The sequence below is a fragment of the Coregonus lavaretus genome (assembly GCF_964263955.1).
Source record: "Coregonus lavaretus genome assembly, chromosome: 24".
Lineage (NCBI taxonomy): Eukaryota > Metazoa > Chordata > Actinopteri > Salmoniformes > Salmonidae > Coregonus > Coregonus lavaretus.
In genome coordinates this window covers 46,953,103-46,975,658 of record NC_140011.1, presented here as the reverse complement: position 1 = coordinate 46,975,658, position 22,556 = coordinate 46,953,103, and the positions used below count along the sequence as shown (strand labels likewise).

General features: G+C 48.3%; 1 protein-coding gene across 1 annotated transcript in view; it reads right to left on the bottom strand.

The window, feature by feature from the left end:
• Window positions 1–7,862: 7,862 nt before the first annotated feature.
• Window positions 7,863–22,556, bottom strand: part of LOC311099578 (serine/threonine-protein kinase Chk1-like) — a 34,422-nt gene continuing 19,728 nt past the window's right edge. Inside the window, exons 10-13 of the mRNA XM_084140273.1 lie at window positions 22,118–22,286; window positions 18,222–18,353; window positions 8,887–8,988; window positions 7,863–8,773 (exon numbers count right to left, since the gene is read on the bottom strand). Of these exons, the coding sequence (XP_083996399.1) occupies window positions 8,678–8,773; window positions 8,887–8,988; window positions 18,222–18,353; window positions 22,118–22,286 (499 nt within the window). The 3' untranslated portion in view covers window positions 7,863–8,677. The remainder of the gene's footprint in view (window positions 8,774–8,886; window positions 8,989–18,221; window positions 18,354–22,117; window positions 22,287–22,556) is intronic.

Here is a 22,556-nt window from a genome sequence, read left to right as displayed (position 1 = left end):
AACTCTAACCCTAACCATCCAGTTAATGTCAACTCTAACCCTAACCATCCAGTTAATGTCAACTCTAACCCTAACCATCCAGTTAATGTCAACTCTAACCATAACCATCCAGTTAATGTCAACTCTAACCCTAACCATCCAGTTAATGTCAACTCTAACCCTAACCATCCAGTTAATGTCAACTCTAACCCTAACCATCCAGTTAATGTCAACTCTAACCCTAACCATCCAGTTAATGTCAACTCTAACCCTAACCATCCAGTTAATGTCAACTCTAACCCTAACCATCCAGTTAATGTCAACTCTAACCTGACCCTAACTAGCATGCTGACCCTGACTAACATGATGACCCTGACCCTAACTAGCATGATGACCCTGACTAGCATGATGACCCTGACCCTAACTAGCATGATGACCCTGACCCTAACTAGCATGATGACCCTGACCCTAACTAGCATGATGACCCTGACCCTGACTAGCATGCTGACCCTAACTAGCATGCTGACCCTGACTAACATGATGACCCTGACCCTAACTAGCATGATGACCCTGACTAGCATGATGACCCTGACCCTAACTAGCATGATGACCCTGACCTTAACTAACATGCTGACCCTGACCCTAACTAGCATGCTGACCCTGACCCTAACTAGCATGCTGACCCTGACCTTAACTAACATGATGACCCTGACCCTAACTAACATGATGACCCTGACCCTAACTAGCATGATGAACCTGACCCTAACTAGCATGCTGACACTGAACCTAACTAACATGATGACCCTGACCCTAACTAGCATGATGAACCTGACCCTAACTAACATGATGACCCTGACCCTAACTAGCATGATGACCCTGACCCTAACTAACATGATGACCCTGACCCTAACTAGCATGATGACCCTGACCCTAACTAGCATGATGAACCTGACCCTAACTAGTATGATGACCCTGACCCTAACTAGCATGAAGACCCTGACCCTAACCAGCATGATGACCCTGACCCTAACTAACATGATGACCCTGACTCTAACCAGCATGCTGACCCTGACCCTAACTAGTATGCTGACCCTGACCCTAACTAACATGATGACCCTGACCCTAACCAGCATGCTGACCCTGGCCCTAACCAGCATGATGACCTAACCCTAACTAGCATGATGACCCTGGCCCTAACTAGCATGATGACCCTGACCCTAACTAGCATGCTGACCCTGACCCTAACTAGCATGCTGACCCTGACCCTAACTAACATGCTAACCCTGATCCTAACTAGCATGATGACCCTGACCCTAACTAACATGATGACCCTGACCCTAACCAGCATGCTGACCCTGACCCTAACTAGTATGCTGACCCTGACCCTAACTAACATGATGACCCTGACCCTAACCAGTATGCTGACCCTGACCCTAACTAGCATGCTGACCCTGGCCCTAACTAGCATGCTGACCCTGACCATAACTAGCATGATGACCCTGACCCTAACTAGCATGCTAACCCTGACCCTAACTAGCATGATGAGCCTGACCCTAACTAGCATGCTGACCCTGACCAGCATGCTGACCCTGACCCTAACTAGCATGATGACCCTGACCCTAACTAGCATGATGACCCTGACCCTAACTAACATGATGACCCTGACCCTAACTAGAATGCTGACCCTGACCCTAACTAGCATGCTGACCCTAACTAGCATGATGACCCTGACCCTAACTAGCATGATGACCCTGACTAACATGCTGACCCTGACCCTAACCAGCATGCTGACCCTGACCCTAACCAGCATGCTGACCCTGACCCTAACTAGCATGCTGACCCTGACCCTAACTAGCATGCTGACCCTGACCCTAACTAGCATGCTGACCCTGACCCTAACCAGCATGCTGACCCTGACCCTAACCAGCATGCTGACCCTAACTAGCATGATGACCCTAACCCTAACTAACATGATGACCCTGACCCTAACCAGCATGCTGAACAGTTTAATATCTGATCTTAACTCTCCTGTCTCTACATAGGACTCCATGACATGCTGTTTGGAATGTGAGTATATATCATTTGCATATAAAACATGTGTGTATACATGTGTGTATACAGTGCATTCAGACCCTTTCCCTTTTTCCACATTTTGACCCTTTGCCATGAGACTCGAAATTGAGCTCAGGTGCATCCTGTTTCCATTGATCATCCTTGAGATGTTTCTACAAATTGATTGGAGTCCACTTGTGGTAAATTCAATTGATTGGACATGACTTGGAAAGGCACACCCCTGTCTATATAAGGTCCCACAGTTGACAGTGGATGTCAGAGCAAAAACCAAGCCATGAGGTCGAAGGAATTGTCCGTAGAGCTCCGAGACAGGATTGTGTCGAGGCACAGATCTGGGAGAAACTTCCAGAAGGACAACCATCTCTGCAGCACTCCACCAATCAGGCCTTTATGGTAGAGTGGCCAGACAGAAGCCACTCCTCAGTAAAAGGCACATGACAGCCCGCTTGGAGTTTGCCAAAAGGCACCTAAAGACTCTCAGACCATGAGAAACAAGATTCTCTCGTCTGATGAAACCAAGATTGAACTCTTTGGCCTGAATGCCAAGCGTCACATCTGGAGGAAACCTGGCACCATCCCTACGGTGAAGCATGGTGGGGGCAGCATCATGCTGGGGGGATGTTTTGTCATTGTGGGGTATTGTGTGTTGATTTATGAGGAGAAAAAATAATTTAATCAATTTTAGAATAAGGCTGTAACGTAACAAAATGTGGAAAAAGTCAAGGGGTCTGAATACTTTCCCGAATGCACTGTGTGTGTATATATATATATATATATATATATATATATATATATATATATACACAGTACCAGAATAATAGTGAAGACATCAACACTATGAAATAACACATATGGAATCATGTAGTAACCAAAAAAGTGTTAAACAAATCAAAATGTATTTTATATTTGAGATTCTTCAAATAGCCATCCTTTGCCTTGATGACAGCTTTGCACACTCCCTGAAGAATCTCAAATATAAAATGTATTTTGATTTGTTTAACACTTTTCTGGTTACTACATGATTCCATACAGTTGAAGTCGGAAGTTTACATATACTTAGGTTGGAGTCATTAAAACTTGTTTTTCAACCACTCCACAAATGTCTTGTTAACAAACTATAGTTTTGGCAAGTCGGTTAGGACATCTACTTTGTGCATGACACAAGTAATTTTTCCAACAATTGTTTACAGACAGATTATTTCACTGTATCACAATTCCAGTGGGTCAGAAGTTTACATACACTAAGTTGACTGTGCCTTTAAACAGCTTGGAAAATGCCAGAAAATGATGTCATGGCTTTAGAAGCTTCTGATAGGCTAATTGACATCATTTGAGTCAATTGGAGGTGTACCTGTGGATGTATTTCAAGGCCTACCTTCAAACTCTTTGCTTGACATCATGGGAAAATCAAAAGAAATCAGCCAAGACCCCAGAAAGAAGATTGTAGACCTCCACAAGTCTGGTTCATCCTTGGGAGCAATTTCCAAATGCCTGAAGGTACCACGTTCATCTGTACAAACAATAGTACGCAAGTATAAACACCATGGGACCACGCAGCCGTCATACCGCTCAGGAAGGAGACGCTTTCTGTCTCCTTGAGATTAACGTACTTTGGTGCGAAAAGTGCAAATCAATCCCAGAACAACAGCAAAGAACCTTGTGAAGATGCTGGAGGAAACAGGTTCAAAAGTATCTATATCCACAGTAAAACAAGTCCTATATTGACATAACCTGAAAGGCCACTCAGAAAGGAAGAAGCCACTGCTCCAAAACCGCCATAAAAAAGCCAGACTACAGTTTGCAACTGCACATGGGGACAAAGATCGTACTTTTTGAAGAAATGTCCTCTGGTCTGATGAAACAAAAATAGAACTGTTTGGCCATAATGACCATCATTATGTTTGGAGGAAATAGGGGGTTGCTTGAAAGCCGAAGAACACCATCCCAAACGTGAAGCACGGGGGTGGCAGTATCATGCTGTGGGGGTGCTTTGCTGCAGGAGGGACTGGTGCACTTCACAAAATAGATGGCATCATGAAGAAGGAAAAGTATGTGGATATATTGAAGCAACATCTCAAGACATCAGTCAGGAATTTAAAGCTTGGTCGCAAATGGGTCTTCCAAATGGACAATGACCCCAAGCATACTTCCAAAGTTGTGGCAAAATGGTTTAAGGACAACAAAGTCAAGTTATTGGAGTGGCCATCACAAAGCCCTGACCTCAATCCTAGAGAAAATGTGTGGGCAGAACTGAAAAGGCGTGTGCGAGCAAGGAGGCCTACAAACCTGACTCAGTTACACCAGCTCTGTCAGGAGGAATGGGCCAAAATTCACCCAACTTATTGTGGGAAACTTGTGGAAGGCTACCCGAAACGTTTGACCCAAGTTAAACAATTTAAAGGCAATGCTACCAAATACTAATTGAGTGTATGTAAACTTCTGACCCACTGGGAATGTGCTGAAGGAAATAAAAGCTGAAATAAATAATTCTCTCTACTATTATTCTGACATTTCACATTCTTAAAATAAAGTGGTGATCCTAACTGACCTAAAACAGGGAATGTTTACTAGGATTAAATGTCAGGAATTGTGAAAAACTGAGTTTAAATGTATTTGGCTAAGGTGTATGTAAACTTCCGACTTCATCGTTTTGATATCTTCTCTATTATTCTACGATGTAAAAACAAAGAAAAACCCTTGAATGAGTGTCCAAACTTTTGACTGGTACTATATACACTGCTCAAAAAAATAAAGGGAACACTTAAACAACACAATGTAACTCCAAGTCAATCACACTTCTGTGAAATCAAACTGTCCACTTAGGAAGCAACACTGATTGACAATACATTTCACATGCTGTTGTGCAAATGGAATAGACAACAGGTGGAAATTATAGGCAATTAGCAAGACACCCCCAATAAAGGACTGGTTTTGCAGTTGGTGACCACAGACCACTTCTCAGTTCCTATGCTTCCTGATTGATGTTTTGGTCACTTTTGAATGCTGGCGGTGCTTTCACTCTAGTGGTAGCATGAGACGGAGTCTACAACCCACACAATTGGCTCAGGTAATGCTGCTCATCCAGGATGGCACATCAATGCGAGCTGTGGCAAGAAGGTTTGCTGTGTCTGTCAGCGTAGTGTCCAGAGCATGGAGGCGCTACCAGGAGACAGGCCAGTACATCAGGAGACGTGGAGGAGGCCGTAGGAGGGCAACAACCCAGCAGCAGGACTGCTACCTCCGCCTTTGTGCAAGGAGGAGCAAGAGGAGCACTGCCAGAGCCCTGCAAAATGACCTCCAGCAGGCCACAAATGTGCATGTGTCTGCTCAAACGGTCAGAAACAGACTCCATGAGGGTGGTATGAGGGCCCGACGTCCACAGGTGGGTGTTGTGCTTACAGCCCAACACCGTGCAGGACGTTTGGCATTTGCCAGAGAACACCAAGATTGGCAAATTCGCCACTGGCGCCCTGTGCTCTTCACAGATGAAAGCAGGTTCACACTGAGCACGTGACAGACGTGACAGAGTCTGGAGACGCCGTGGAGAACGATCTGCTTCCTGCAACATCCTCCAGCATGACCGGTTTGGCGGTGGGTCAGTCATGGTGTGGGGTGGCATTTCTTTGTGGGGCCGCACAGCCATCCATGTGCTCGCCAGAGGTAGCCTGACTGCCATTAGGTACCGAGATGAGATCCTCAGACCCCTTGTGAGACCATATGCTGGTGCGGTTGGCCCTGGGTTCCTCCTAATGCAAGACAATGCTAGACCTCATGTGGCTGGAGTGTGTCAGCAGTTCCTGCAAGAGGAAGGCATTGATGCTATGGACCGCCCGTTCCCCAGACCTGAATCCAATTGAGCACATCTGGGACATCATGTCTCGCTCCATCCACCAACGCTACGTTGCACCACAGACTGTCCAGGACTTGGCGGATGCTTTAGTCCAGGTCTGGGAGGAGATCCCTCAGGAGACCATCCGCCACCTCATCAGGAGCATGACCAGGCGTTGTAGGGAGGTCATACAGGCACGTGGAGGCCACACACACTACTGAGCCTCATTTTGACTTGTTTTAAGGACATTACATCAAAGGTGGATCAGCCTGTATTGTGGTTTTCCACTTTAATTTTGAGGGTGACTCCAAATCCAGACCTCCATGGGTTGATACATTTGATTTCCATTGATAATTTTTGTGTGATTTTGTTGTCAGCACATTCAACTATGTAAAGAAAAAAGTATTTAATAAGATTATTTCATTCATTCAGATCTAGGATGTGTTATTTTAGTGTTCCCTTTATTTTTTTGAGCAGTGTATATATATATATACACACACACTGTGTATATGTGTGTATAATATGTATATAATGTGTATATAATGTGTGTATAATATGTATATAATATGTATATAATGTGTGTATAATATGTATATAATGTGTATATAATGTGTGTATAATATGTATATAATGTGTGTATAATATGTATATAATGTGTGTATAATGTGTATATAATGTGTGTATAATATGTATATAATGTGTGTATAATATGTATATAATGTGTGTTTGTAGGCAGCACAGCCGGTCCAGGGAGAACATCAACTTCCCTGATGACGAGGTGATGGGAGGAGTTGAGGGAGAGGGAGGAGCCTCAGAACATTTCCCCTCCCCTAGCCCAGGTACGCTAATATCTCATTAACATAATGAGACATAACCTCCCCTCAGGCCCATGTCATTAAAGGAGTAATATGTAGCAATCGCTCCGTGATTGGTTGCCACAATTCTATGTTTGTCTAATTTCAGATTGTGACAAAACAAGTGTGGAATATTTACATTGTAGTCATTTAGCAGATGCTTTTATCCAGAGCATATCATTGTATATCCAAACTGCTGTGAAATATATTTTCAATTAACAAAAAATATTGTGTTTGAAGCCGACGTACAAAACCAAATTGAAGAAAAGGAAGCATATAGAACAGATCTACTGCTTCTTAGACTTGCTTACAATGAGGACGATAGATCTAGAACTCATATTTCTATGTGGATTTTGGTCACGTCACCCAAAAAGTTACATACTGGATCTTTAACATGTTGATAAATGAATCTTCTCTTCTCTAGGTCCGTCCATGTCCTCTCCTAGGGCTGCCTCCCCTGTCTCTCCCCCTCTCCCCACTGAGGACAACGAACCTGTCAACGTCACCATCACCGTCATGGCAACAGGATGAAGAACACACCCATCCATACATACTGGATAATGCTGCATTCATAACCCTAACTCTGAAAATACAATTTGTATTAAAAGTACAGCTATCATGCTCAAAAACAAATTATAGCGTTCAAATACTATACCAATAGATCGTTTTTCATAAATAATGTTTTACTGTTGCATTTAACTTCAGAAAATGCTGTTATCAAGGTAATTTCCTTAGTATGTGATGTCAGTTCAGCATGTGGGAGAAGTCGAAGCTCAGAGATGATAGACGAGTTTCCCACTAGTAATTACCAGTTGAGACGAGTTTCCCACTAGTAATTACCAGTTGAGACAAGTTTCCCACTAGTAATTACCAGTTGAGACGAGTTTCCCACTAGTAATTACCAGTTGAGACGAGTTTCCCACTAGTAATTACCAGTTGAGACGAGTTTCCCACTAGTAATTACCAGTTGAGACGAGTTTCCCACTAGTAATTACCAGTTGGAAGGGCGTGCAAATGTAATTTTCCAAGTCATATGCTGGTATTTAGGAATTTAGGAGATGGTGTGAACGCATCCTAGGCTCCCTCTGTCTGTTCTGGTTTCCAGGTTGAAATAAAGTACAGCTGTTATCACAACTTATTTTATTTGATACACAATAAGAGTTACACACTAACACACAAAACAACACACACTAACACGAGAGAGAGACACACAGACAGACAGACAATCAGAGAGACAGAGACACACAGACAGACAATCAGAGAGACCGACAGACAATCTGAGAGACAGACAGACAATCAGAGAGACAGACAGACAATCAGAGAGACCGACATCTATATCCAGATAAATTGCCTTGAATTGATGAGATAATGATAAAGTATGGATAAGTTTATAACATTGTGCACCACCATTTAAAAAATTATCCTTTAAACTACTACTACTAGTGTGATGGTTGTAGTCATCAATTGTCCCATTGACAATCACCCATATTATCACACTTATTTCATTTCTCTAGTATAGGCTACGTATCATAATGAATCATATCAGCAGAATGCCTGTGATAAGTGATCGGTAAGGTCGGTGTGGATCATCTCCGGTTGATGGTCCCAGCTATAGTTGCTACTACGTCTACACAACACATGTGTTACTATCCTTGTGGGGACCTAAAATGGATTTCCATTCAAAATCCTATTTTCCCTAAACTTAAAATGGTCTGTCTTCCTGGGGACCTGGGAAATGTCCCCACGAGGGAGGATTTTTCTTGTTTTACTGTCCTTGAGGGGACTTTTGGGGATTTGAGGTACCCATGAGGATAGTCACACACACACACACACACACACACACACACACACACACACACACACACACAGACACACACACAAACACACACACACAGCCTGATGTCATCTGGTGTGTGCGTTCCGTGGCGTAGATGGCATCTGATCATGTGACAGGAAGTGGTATTTTCTGGGTGCTGATGATGTCACTTAGCTTCTGTTTGATCTTCAGGAAGAGACGCTTAAACTCCAGACCATCACCCTGTAACACATACGCTATCAGTATCCATGAAAGGTGATGCAGGATACTGCAAAGATCGTCAGAGTCAACTGAGCAGTCCCAGTTGTATTACACACACACGTCCACATCCCTACCTTGGATAGTCTGAAGTCCAGTAAAACTCTCTGGTCCAGCTCCATCAGATGAACCTTAAATATCAACTTATTGTTCCGTCTATCCAGAGTACTGACCGTTACCTGGGAAACAAACACACGCAACAGGGGTCAGAGGAGTGAGCAGCTGGTTAGATGGGATATGAACTAGGGCGGGGCCATATGACCAATATGTCATATAACTGGTGGGATATGAAGTAGGGCGGGGCCATATGACCAACATGTCATATAACTGGTGGGATATGAAGTAGGGCGGGGCCATATGGCCAACATGTCATATAACTGGTGGGATATGAAGTAGGGCGGGGCCATATGACCAACATGTCATATAACTGGTGGGATATGAAGTAGGGCGGGGCCATATGGCCAACATGTCATATAACTGGTGGGATATGAACTAGGGCGGGGCCATATGACCAATATGTCATATAACTGGTGGGATATGAAGTAGGGCGGGGCCATATGGCCAACATGTCATATAACTGGTGGGATATGAAGTAGGGCGGGGCCATATGGCCAACATGTCATATAACTGGTGGGATATGAAGTAGGGCGGGGCCATATGGCCAACATGTCATATAACTGGTGGGATATGAACTAGGGCGGGGCCATATGACCAATATGTCATATAACTGGTGGGATATGAACTAGGGCGGGGCCATATGGCCAACATGTCATATAACTGGTGGGATATGAAGTAGGGCGGGGCCATATGGCCAACATGTCATATAACTGGTGGGATATGAACTAGGGCGGGGCCATATGACCAATATGTCATATAACTGGTGGGATATGAAGTAGGGCTTTACGGTTTGTCCTCATTCAATCACTTCTAGATTAGACTACCGCAATGCTCTACTCTCCGGCTACTCTGAGAAATAAATAAACTTCAGGCTCAGCCTCCAGTATCTATGCTGTACTAGTCTGTGCCGGGGGGTTTGGGTCAGTCTGTCCTCTCTGGTGTTATTCTCCTGTCTTATCTGGTACCCTGTGTGAACTTAAGTATGCTCCCTCTCCTGGAGGACCTGAGCCCTAGGACCATGCCTCAGGACTACCTGGCCTGATGACTCCTGGCTGTCCCCGTCCCCAGTCCACCTGATGACTCCTGGCTGTCCCCGTCCCCAGTCCACCTGATGACTCCTGGCTGTCCCCGTCCCCAGTCCACCTGATGACTCCTGGCTGTCCCCGTCCCCAGTCCACCTGATGACTCCTGGCTGTCCCCGTCCCCAGTCCACCTGTTGACTCCTGGCTGTCCGCGTCCCCAGTCCACCTGATGACTCCTGGCTGTCCCCGTCCCCAGTCCACCTGATGACTCCTGGCTGTCCCCGTCCCCAGTCCACCTGATGACTCCTGGCTGTCCCCGTCCCCAGTCCACCTGATGACTCCTGGCTGTCCCCAGTCCACCTGATGACTCCTGGCTGTCCCCGTCCCCAGTCCACCTGATGACTCCTGGCTGTCCCCGTCCCCAGTCCACCTGATGACTCCTGGCTGTCCCCGTCCCCAGTCCACCTGATGACTCCTGGCTGTCCCCAGTCCACCTGATGACTCCTGGCTGTCCCCAGTCCACCTGATGACTCCTGGCTGTCCCCGTCCCCAGTCCACCTGATGACTCCTGGCTGTCCCCGTCCCCAGTCCACCTGATGACTCCTGGCTGTCCCCGTCCCCAGTCCACCTGATGACTCCTGGCTGTCCCCAGTCCACCTGATGACTCCTGGCTGTCCCCGTCCCCAGTCCACCTGATGACTCCTGGCTGTCCCCAGTCCACCTGGTCGTGTTGCTGCTCCAGTTTCAACTGTTCTGCCTGTGGCTATGGAACCCTGACCTGTTCACCAGACGTGCTACCTTGCCCCGGATCGGCTGTTTTGACCCTCTCTCCCTCCCTCTCCCTACCGCACCTGCTGTCTCAACCTCTGAATGCTCGGCTATGAAAAGCCAACTGACATTTACTCCTGTGGTGCTGACCTGTTGCACCCTCTACAACCACTGTGATTATTATTTCACCCTGCTGGTCATCTATGAACATCTTGAAGAACGATCTGGCGTTAAATGGCCATGTACTCATAAAATCACCCGGCACAGCCAGAAGAGGACTGGCCACCCCTCAGAGCCTGGTTCCTCTCTACCCAGCACAGCCAGTAGAGAACTGGTCACCCCTCAGAGCCTGGTTCCTCTCTACCCAGTACAGCCAGTAGATGACTGGCCACCCCTCAGAGCCTGGTTCCTCTCTACCCAGTACAGCCAGTAGAGGACTGGCCACCCCTCAGAGCCTGGTTCCTCTGGTCTACCCAGTACAGCCAGTAGAGGACTGGCCACCCCTCAGAGCCTGGTTCCTCTGGTCTACCCAGTACAGCCAGTAGAGGACTGGCCACCCCTCAGAGCCTGGTTCCTCTGGTCTACCCAGTACAGCCAGTAGAGGGCTGGCCACCCCTCAGAGCCTGGTTCCTCTCTACCCAGTACAGCCAGTAGAGGACTGGCCACCCCTCAGAGCCTGGTTCCTCTGGTCTACCCAGTACAGCCAGTAGAGGACTGGCCACCCCTCAGAGCCTGGTTCCTCTGGTCTACCCAGTAAAGCCAGTAGAGAACTGGTCACCCCTCAGAGCCTGGTTCCTCTGGTCTACCCAGTACAGCCAGTAGAGGACTGGCCACCCCTCAGAGCCTGGTTCCTCTGGTCTACCCAGTACAGCCAGTAGAGGACTGGTCACCCCTCAGAGCCTGGTTCCTCTGGTCTACCCAGTACAGCCAGTAGAGGACTGGTCACCCCTCAGAGCCTGGTTCCTCTCTACCCAGTACAGCCAGTAGAGGACTGGTCACCCCTCAGAGCCTGGTTCCTCTCTACCCAGTACAGCCAGTAGAGGACTGGCCACCCCTCAGAGCCTGGTTCCTCTCTACCCAGTACAGCCAGTAGAGGACTGGCCACCCCTCAGAGCCTGGTTCCTCTCTACCCAGTACAGCCAGGAGAGGACTGGCCACCCCTCAGAGCCTGGTTCCTCTCTACCCAGTACAGCCAGAAGAGGACTGGCCACCCCTCAGAGCCTGGTTCCTCTGGTCTACCCAGTACAGCCAGTAGAGGACTGGTCACCCCTCAGAGCCTGGTTCCTCTCTACCCAGTACAGCCAGTAGAGGACTGGTCACCCCTCAGAGCCTGGTTCCTCTCTACCCAGTACAGCCAGTAGAGGACTGGCCACCCCTCAGAGCCTGGTTCCTCTCTACCCAGTACAGCCAGTAGAGGACTGGTCACCCCTCAGAGCCTGGTTCCTCTCTACCCAGTACAGCCAGTAGAGGACTGGCCACCCCTCAGAGCCTGGTTCCTCTGGTCTACCCAGTACAGCCAGTAGAGGACTGGCCACCCCTCAGAGCCTGGTTCCTCTGGTCTACCCAGTACAGCCAGTAGAGGACTGGTCACCCCTCAGAGCCTGGTTCCTCTCTACCCAGTACAGCCAGTAGAGGACTGGCCACCCCTCAGAGCCTGGTTCCTCTGGTCTACCCAGTACAGCCAGAAGAGGACTGGTCACCCCTCAGAGCCTGGTTCCTCTGGTCTACCCAGTACAGCCAGTAGAGGACTGGCCACCCCTCAGAGCCTGGTTCCTCTCTACCCAGTACAGCCAGTAGAGGACTGGCCACCCCTCAGAGCCTGGTTCTCTCTACCCAGTACAGCCAGTAGAGGACTGGCCACCCCTCAGAGCCTGGTTCCTCTCTACCCAGTACAGCCAGTAGAGGACTGGCCACCCCTCAGAGCCTGGTTCCTCTCTACCCAGTACAGCCAGGAGAGGACTGGCCACCCCTCAGAGCCTGGTTCCTCTGGTCTACCCAGTACAGCCAGTAGAGGACTGGCCACCCCTCAGAGCCTGGTTCCTCTCTACCCAGTACAGCCAGTAGAGGACTGGCCACCCCTCAGAGCCTGGTTCCTCTCTACCCAGTACAGCCAGTAGAGGACTGGCCACCCCTCAGAGCCTGGTTCCTCTCTACCCAGTACAGCCAGTAGAGGACTGATCACCCCTCAGAGCCTGGTTCCTCTCTACCCAGTACAGCCAGTAGAGAACTGGTCACCCCTCAGAGCCTGGTTCCTCTCTACCCAGTACAGCCAGTAGAGGACTGGCCACCCCTCAGAGCCTGGTTCCTCTCTACCCAGTACAGCCAGTAGAGGACTGGTCACCCCTCAGAGCCTGGTTCCTCTCTACCCAGTACAGCCAGTAGAGGACTGGTCACCCCTCAGAGCCTGGTTCCTCTCTAGGTTTCTCCCTCCACCCCTCAGAGCCCGGTTCCTCCTTAGGTTTCTTCCTGGGTTCCAGCCTTCCTAGAGAGTTTTTCCTAGCCACCATGTGTTTAAATATTTTGCTGTGCGACTTGGAATTTTAATTTGGGAGCATCAGTGGGCCTAGGAAAGAAATCAGTCTGATATTGATTAGGCTTCACTCTACCACTGTTTAATTGCCCAAGAGAAAAAAAACTGTTGAAAAGTTGTAACCCGGAGAGAAAGAATGGAAAAGGGATAGCTTCTTCAGGGGGTTGATTTGTCAATAACAGCTGGTGCGCGATGTCTAATATTAAGGAAGTCTCTAGGTATTGCTCGCCTGAGGTAGAGTATCTTATGATAAGCTGTAGACCACACTATTTACCAAGAGAGTTTTCATCTATATTTTTCATAGCTGTCTATTTACCACCACAAACCGGTGCTGGCACTAAGACCGCACTCAACAAGCTGTATAAGGCTATAAGCAAACAAGAAAATGTTCATCCAGAAGCGGCGCTCCTAGTGGCCGGGAACTTTAATGCAGGCAAACTTAAGTCAGTTTTACCTCATTTCTACCAGCATGTTAAATCTGTGCAACCAGAGGAAAAAAACTCTAGACCACCTTTACTCCACACACAGAGACGCATACAAAGCTCTCCCTCGCCCTCCATTTGGCAAATCTGACCATAATTCTATCCTCCTGATTCCTGTTTACAAGCAAAAACTAAAGCAGGAAGCACCAGTGACTCGCTCAATACGGAAGTGGTCAGATGACGCGGATGCTACGCTACAGGACTGTTTTGCTAGCACAGACTGGAATATATTCCGGGATTCATCCAATGGCATTGAGGAGTATACCACCTCAGTCACCGGCTTCATCAATAAGTGCATCGACTACGTCGTCCCCACAGTGACCGTACGTACATATCCCAACCAGAAGCCATTGATTCCAGGCAACATCCGCACCGAGCTAAAGGCTAGAGCTGCCGCTTTCAAGAAGCGGGACACTCAGACGAACCATCACAGGCAAAGCGTCAATACAGGACTAAGATTGAATCGTACTACACCGGCTCTGACGCTCGTGGGATGTGGCAGGGCTTGAAAACTATTACAGACTACAAAAGGAAACCCAGACACGAACTGCCCCAGACAAGCTAAATGCCTTTTATGATCGCGTCGAGGCAAGCAACACTGAAGCATGCATGAGAGCAACAGCTGTTCCGGACGACTGTGTGATCACGCTCTCCGTAGCCGATGTGAGCAAGACCTTTAAACAGGTCAACATTCACAAGGCCGCAGGGCCAGATGGATTACCAGGACGTGTACTCAAGAGCATGCGCGGACAAACCTGCAAGTCTTCACTGACATTTTCAACCTCTCCCTGACCGAGTCTGTAATACCTACATGTTTCAAGCAGACCACCATAGTCCTTGGGCCCAAGAAAGTGAAGGTAACCTGCGGAAATGACTACCGCCCCGTAGCACTCACATCGGTAGCCATGAAGTGCTTTGAAAGGCTGGTCATGGCTCACGTTAACACCATCATCCCAGAAACCCTGGACCCACTCCAATTTGCATACCGCCCCAACAGATCCACAGATGACGCAATCTCAAATCGCACTCCACACTGCTCTTTCCCATCTGGACAAAAGGAACACCTGTGTGAGAATGCTGTTCATTGACTACAGCTCAGCGTTCAACACCATAGTGCCCACAAAGCTCATCACTAAGCTAAGGACCCTGGGACTAAACACCTCCCTCTGCAACTGGATCCTGGACTTCCAGACGGGCCGCCCCCAGGTGGTAAAGGTAGGCAACAACAAATCTGCCACGCTGATCCTCAACACGGGGGCCCCTCAGGGGTGCGTGCTCAGTCCCCTCATGTACTCCCTGTTCACCCATGACTGCATGGCCAGGTACAACTCCAACACCATCATTAAGTTTTGCTGTGTTTGCAGTGTGGTGCCAGGAAAACAACCTCTCCCTCAACGTGAGCAAGACAAAGGAGATGATTGTGGACTACAGGACAAGGAGGGCTGAACACGCCCCCGTTCTCATCGCTGGGGCTGTAGTGGAGCGGGTCGAGAGTTTCAAGGTCCTTGGTGTCCACATCACCAACAAACTATCATGGTCCAAACAAACCAAGACAGTCGTGATCAGGGCACAACAACACCTTTCCCCCCTCAGGAGACTGAAAAGATTTGGCATGGGTCCTCAGATCCTCAAAAAGGTTCTACAGCTGCACCATCGAGAGCATCCTGACCGGTTGCATCACCGCCTGGTATGGCAACTGCTCGGCCTCCGACCGCAAGGCACTATAGAGGGTAGTGCGTACGGCCCAGTACATCACTGGGGCCAAGCTTCCTGCTATCCAGGACCTCTATACCAGGCGGTGTCAGAGGAAGGCCCAAAAAATTGTCAAAGAATCCAGCCACCCAAGTCATAGACTGTTCTCTCTGCTGCCGCACGGCAAGCGGTACCGGAGAGTCAGGTCTAGGTCCAAAAGGCTCCTTAACAGCTTCTATCCCCAAGCCATAAGACTTCTAAACAATTAATCAAATGGCCACCTGGACTATTTACATTTTTCTAGAGCGTTTTTCCTTGCCATCGTGCTTCTACATCTGCATCGCTTGTTGTTTGGAGTTTTAGGTTGGGTTTCTGTACAAGCACTTTGTGAAATCTGCTGATGTAAAAAGGGCTTCATGAATACATTTGATTGATTCGATTGAAAATACATGTTCAATGGCAGTTCTTACTTTCGCCACAAGGGGTAGTTTGCTGATTCATAAACCCTATTTGGAGCTTGCGATGCCTCCCAGGCACATTTCAGGGCAAACAAAAAGCTACAGACCAAAATGGTGGCATATTTTTCAAACTAATTTTAATTTGGGAGCACCAGTGGGCCTAAAAAAATATTATTAATAATAATAATAATAATAATTTAAAAAACAAATACAAAAATAAAATAGGTCAGATATTGATTAGGCTTCGCTGTACCACTGCTTGATTGCCCAAGAGAAAAAAGCATGCGCAGATTTGTGACCATGGTGATGGCATCATTACTACATGGAAAACCACTAGACCACCCTTAGCCCCGGACTACCCTGATAACAGAGGAGGAGGAGACCACCCTTAGCCCTGGACTACCCTGATAACAGAGGAGGAGGAGACCACCCTTAGCCCCGGACTACCCTGATAACAGAGGAGGAGGAGGAGACCACCCTTAGCCCTGGACTACCCTGATAACAGAGGAGGAGGAGGAGACCACCCTTAGCCCTGGACTACCCTGATAACAGAGGAGGAGGAGACCACCCTTAGCCCTGGACTACCCTGATAACAGAGGAGGAGGAGACCACCCTTAGCCCTGGACTACCCTGATAACAGAGGAGGAGGAGGAGACCACCCTTAGCCCCGGACTACCCTGATAACAGAGGAGGAGACCACCCTTAGCCCCGGACTACCCTGATAACAGAGGAGGAGGAGACCACCCTTAGCCCTGGACTACCCTGATAACAGAGGAGGAGGAGACCACCCTTAGCCCCGGACTACCCTGATAACAGAGGAGGAGGAGGCCACCCTTAGCCCCGGACTACCCTGATAACAGAGGAGGAGGAGACCACCCTTAGCCCTGGACTACCCTGATAACAGAGGAGGAGGAGACCACCCTTAGCCCCGGACTACCCTGATAACAGAGGAGACCACCCTTAGCCCTGGACTACCCTGATAACAGAGGAGGAGGAGACCACCCTTAGCCCCGGACTACCCTGATAACAGAGGAGGAGGAGACCACCCTTAGCCCTGGACTACCCTGATAACAGAGGAGGAGGAGGCCACCCTTAGCCCCGGACTACCCTGATAACAGAGGAGGAGGAGGCCACCCTTAGCCCCGGACTACCCTGATAACAGAGGAGGAGGAGACCACCCTTAGCCCCGGACTACCCTGATAACAGAGGAGGAGGAGACCACCCTTAGCCCCGGACTACCCTGATAACAGAGGAGGAGGAGGCCACCCTTAGCCCCGGACTACCCTGATAACAGAGGAGGAGGAGGAGACCACCCTTAGCCCCGGACTACCCTGATAACAGAGGAGGAGGAGACCACCCTTAGCCCTGGACTACCCTGATAACAGAGGAGGAGGAGACCACCCTTAGCCCTGGACTACCCTGATAACAGAGGAGGAGGAGACCACCCTTAGCCCTGGACTACCCTGATAACAGAGGAGGAGGAGGAGACCACCCTTAGCCCCGGACTACCCTGATAACAGAGGAGGAGGAGACCACCCTTAGCCCCGGACTACCCTGATAACAGAGGAGGAGGAGACCACCCTTAGCCCTGGACTACCCTGATAACAGAGGAGGAGGAGGAGACCACCCTTAGCCCTGGACTACCCTGATAACAGAGGAGGAGGAGACCACCCTTAGCCCTGGACTACCCTGATAACAGAGGAGGAGGAGACCACCCTTAGCCCCGGACTACCCTGATAACAGAGGAGGAGGAGACCACCCTTATCCCTGGACTACCCTGATAACAGAGGAGGAGGAGACCGCCCTGGACTACCCTGATAACAGAGGAGGAGGAGACCACCCTTAGCCCTGGACTACCCTGATAACAGAGGAGGAGGAGACCACCCTTAGCCCCGGACTACCCTGATAACAGAGGAGGAGGAGACCACCCTTAGCCCCGGACTACCCTGATAACAGAGGAGGAGGAGACCACCCTTAGCCCCGGACTACCCTGATAACAGAGGAGGAGGAGACCACCCTTAGCCCCGGACTACCCTGATAACAGAGGAGGAGGAGGAGACCACCCTTAGCCCTGGACTACCCTGATAACAGAGGAGGAGGAGGCCACCCTTAGCCCCGGACTACCCTGATAACAGAGGAGGAGGAGACCACCCTTAGCCCTGGACTACCCTGATAACAGAGGAGGAGGAGACCACCCTTAGCCCCAGACTACCCTGATAACAGAGGAGGAGGAGGCCATCGGTGCGCTCCTGAAGCTCTTGCTAGCAAGTTAGCAGTTCTCAGGTGTTAGCAGTCTTAGTGTGTACCTGGTTGGTGCAGGTGTGTTTGAAGGTGTGTGTGTACCTGGTTGGTGCAGGTGTGTTTGAAGGTGTGGCCCAGGTCGATACAGGTGTCTCTCAGAGCGGAGCAGGAAGCTGAAGAGTCCAGAGTCGTAAAGAACCTTGTCATCCGCCGAACCAGCCGCTGCCACGGGGTCTACAAGGACACAACCATCAATAAAACCTGAACATAAAAACACTTTAAAAACAAATGCTTTCATGTTCCATCTAATGTGGACCTGTGTATCTCAGTAGGTAGAGATGGTTAGTTTACTGTAATGTGGACCTGTGTATCTCAGTAGGTAGAGATGGTTAGTTTACTGTAATGTGGACCTGTGTATCTCAGTAGGTAGAGATGGTTAGTTTACTGTAATGTGGACCTGTGTATCTCAGTAGATAGAGATGGTTAGTTTACTGTAATGTGGACCTGTGTATCTCAGTAGGTAGAGATGGTTAGTTTACTGTAATGTGGACCTGTGTATCTCAGTAGATAGAGATGGTTAGTTTACTGTAATGTGGACCTGTGTATCTCAGTAGGTAGAGATGGTTAGTTTACTGTAATGTGGACCTGTGTATCTCAGTAGGTAGAGATGGTTAGTTTACTGTAATGTGGACCTGTGTATCTCAGTAGGTAGAGATGGTTAGTTTACTGTAATGTGGACCTGTGTATCTCAGTAGATAGAGATGGTTAGTTTACTGTAATGTGGACCTGTGTATCTCAGTAGATAGAGATGGTTAGTTTACTGTAATGTGGACCTGTGTATCTCAGTAGATAGAGATGGTTAGTTTACTGTAATGTGGACCTGTGTATCTCAGTAGGTAGAGATGGTTAGTTTACTGTAATGTGGACCTGTGTATCTCAGTAGATAGAGATGGTTAGTTTACTGTAATGTGGACCTGTGTATCTCAGTAGATAGAGATGGTTAGTTTACTGTAATGTGGACCTGTGTATCTCAGTAGATAGAGATGGTTAGTTTACTGTAATGTGGACCTGTGTATCTCAGTAGGTAGAGATGGTTAGTTTACTGTAATGTGGACCTGTGTATCTCAGTAGATAGAGATGGTTAGTTTACTGTAATGTGGACCTGTGTATCTCAGTAGATAGAGATGGTTAGTTTACTGTAATGTGGACCTGTGTATCTCAGTAGGTAGAGATGGTTAGTTTACTGTAATGTGGACCTGTGTATCTCAGTAGGTAGAGATGGTTAGTTTACTGTAATGTGGACCTGTGTATCTCAGTAGGTAGAGATGGTTAGTTTACTGTAATGTGGACCTGTGTATCTCAGTAGGTAGAGATGGTTAGTTTACTGTAATGTGGACCTGTGTATCTCAGTAGATAGAGATGGTTAGTTTACTGTAATGTGGACCTGTGTATCTCAGTAGATAGAGATGGTTAGTTTACTGTAATGTGGACCTGTGTATCTCAGTAGGTAGAGATGGTTAGTTTACTGTAATGTGGACCTGTGTATCTCAGTAGGTAGAGATGGTTAGTTTACTGTAATGTGGACCTGTGTATCTCAGTAGGTAGAGATGGTTAGTTTACTGTAATGTGGACCTGTGTATCTCAGTAGGTAGAGATGGTTAGTTTACTGTAATGTGGACCTGTGTATCTCAGTAGGTAGAGATGGTTAGTTTACTGTAATGTGGACCTGTGTATCTCAGTAGATAGAGATGGTTAGTTTACTGTAATGTGGACCTGTGTATCTCAGTAGATAGAGATGGTTAGTTTACTGTAATGTGGACCTGTGTATCTCAGTAGATAGAGATGGTTAGTTTACTGTAATGTGGACCTGTGTATCTCAGTAGGTAGAGATGGTTAGTTTACTGTAATGTGGACCTGTGTATCTCAGTAGGTAGAGATGGTTAGTTTACTGTAATGTGGACCTGTGTATCTCAGTAGGTAGAGATGGTTAGTTTACTGTAATGTGGACCTGTGTATCTCAGTAGGTAGAGATGGTTAGTTTACTGTAATGTGGACCTGTGTATCTCAGTAGGTAGAGATGGTTAGTTTACTGTAATGTGGACCTGTGTATCTCAGTAGGTAGAGATGGTTAGTTTACTGTAATGTGGACCTGTGTATCTCAGTAGGTAGAGATGGTTAGTTTACTGTAATGTGGACCTGTGTATCTCAGTAGGTAGAGATGGTTAGTTTACTGTAATGTGGACCTGTGTATCTCAGTAGGTAGAGATGGTTAGTTTACTGTAATGTGGACCTGTGTATCTCAGTAGATAGAGATGGTTAGTTTACTGTAATGTGGACCTGTGTATCTCAGTAGGTAGAGATGGTTAGTTTACTGTAATGTGGACCTGTGTATCTCAGTAGGTAGAGATGGTTAGTTTACTGTAATGTGGACCTGTGTATCTCAGTAGGTAGCGATGGTTAGTTTACTGTAATGTGGACCTGTGTATCTCAGTAGGTAGAGATGGTTAGTTTACTGTAATGTGGACCTGTGTATCTCAGTAGGTAGAGATGGTTAGTTTACTGTAATGTGGACCTGTGTATCTCAGTAGGTAGAGATGGTTAGTTTACTGTCATGTGGACCTGTGTATCTCAGTAGGTAGAGATGGTTAGTTTACTGTCATGTGAGTTCTACATTATGAATACAGCTATTACGCGTGTGTGTGTGTGGTGTGTGTGTGTGTGTGTGTCACGATACCAGAATTTTGCCTTCGATAGCGATACAAGGTTTAGTATCACGATACTTAATACCATCACAATCCTCGATACCAAAACGATATCAAGGCAAAAAAAAGCGTATTAGCCAAAGTCCCAGAATGCCACTTGATCCAGACAGATAAACTCAGCTACTGCTCTGTTTAATCGTTGGGCATCTTTTGAGTTAAACTCAGCTACTGCTCTGTTCAATCGTTGGGCATCTTTTGAGTTAAATATCATTACATGTATTCATTCTGTGCAGCGTGAGCGGGAAGCTAACGTGATGCAGCCCAGACTCCCAGGGGTTCCTCCGGCCAGGCCAAACAGTTACCTCAACCAACCTTTACCCCTGCACATTGACTCGGTACCGGTACCACCTGTATATAGCCTCCTGCACATTGACTCGGTACCGGTACCTCCTGTATATAGCCTCCCGCACATTGACTCGGTACCGGTACCACCTGTATATCGGTCCCTCCTGTATATCGGTCCCTCCTGTATATCGCCTCCTGCACATTGACTCGGTGTGTGTGTGTGTATATGTGTGTGTGTATACAGCGTGTGTGTGTGTGTGTGTGTGTGTGTGTATACAGTGTGTGTGTTACCTGGCTGGCTCCAGTTGTGTGTGTGTGTTACCTGGCTGGCTCCAGGTGTGTGTGTGTGTTACCTGGCTGGCTCCAGGTGTGTGTGTGTGTTACCTGGCTGGCTCCAGGTGTGTGTGTGTGTTACCTGGCTGGCTCCAGGTGTGTGTGTGTGTTACCTGGCTGGCTCCAGGTGTGTGTGTGTGTTACCTGGCTGGCTCCAGGTGTGTGTGTGTGTTACCTGGCTGGCTCCAGGTGTGTGTGTGTGTTACCTGGCTGGCTCCAGGTGTGTGTGTGTTACCTGGCTGGCTCCAGGTGTGTGTGTGTGTTACCTGGCTGGCTCCAGGTGTGTGTGTGTGTTACCTGGCTGGCTCCAGGTGTGTGTGTGTGTTACCTGGCTGGCTCCAGGTGTGTGTGTGTTACCTGGCTGGCTCCAGGTGTGTGTGTGTTACCTGGCTGGCTCCAGGTGTGTGTGTGTTACCTGGCTGGCTCCAGGTGTGTGTGTGTTACCTGGCTGGCTCCAGGTGTGTGTGTGTTACCTGGCTGGCTCCAGGTGTGTGTGTGTTACCTGGCTGGCTCCAGGTGTGTGTGTGTTACCTGGCTGGCTCCAGGTGTGTGTGTGTTACCTGGCTGGCTCCAGGTGTGTGTGTGTTACCTGGCTGGCTCCAGGTGTGTGTGTGTTACCTGGCTGGCTCCAGGTGTGCCCAGTAGTTGACTCCCCAGCAGCATGTTGTCTGGTCTGGCCGGCTGAGAGAAGCTGACCTGGACTGCCCCTCCGACACAAACACTTCCTTCCCACACACACACACCCAGCGCTGGGTCTGGCTGGGAGCTGGAGAACTGCACCCTGTCACTACACACACACACACACACACACACGCACACACACACACGCACACACACCATTAATCCGCTGCTCCCAACTCCCCGAGACACCCTCGGAGAGTGGGGTCACGGCCAGGGTCTGCCATCAACGGCGACCCTGGAGAAATGAGGGTTAAGTGTCTTGCTCAAGGGCACATCGGTAGTTGTTGTACATTGTCGGCTCTGGGATTCGAACTAGCAACCGTTCAGTGACTGTAATCGCTAGGTTACCTGCCGCCCTTAGCAACATTAGACAAAC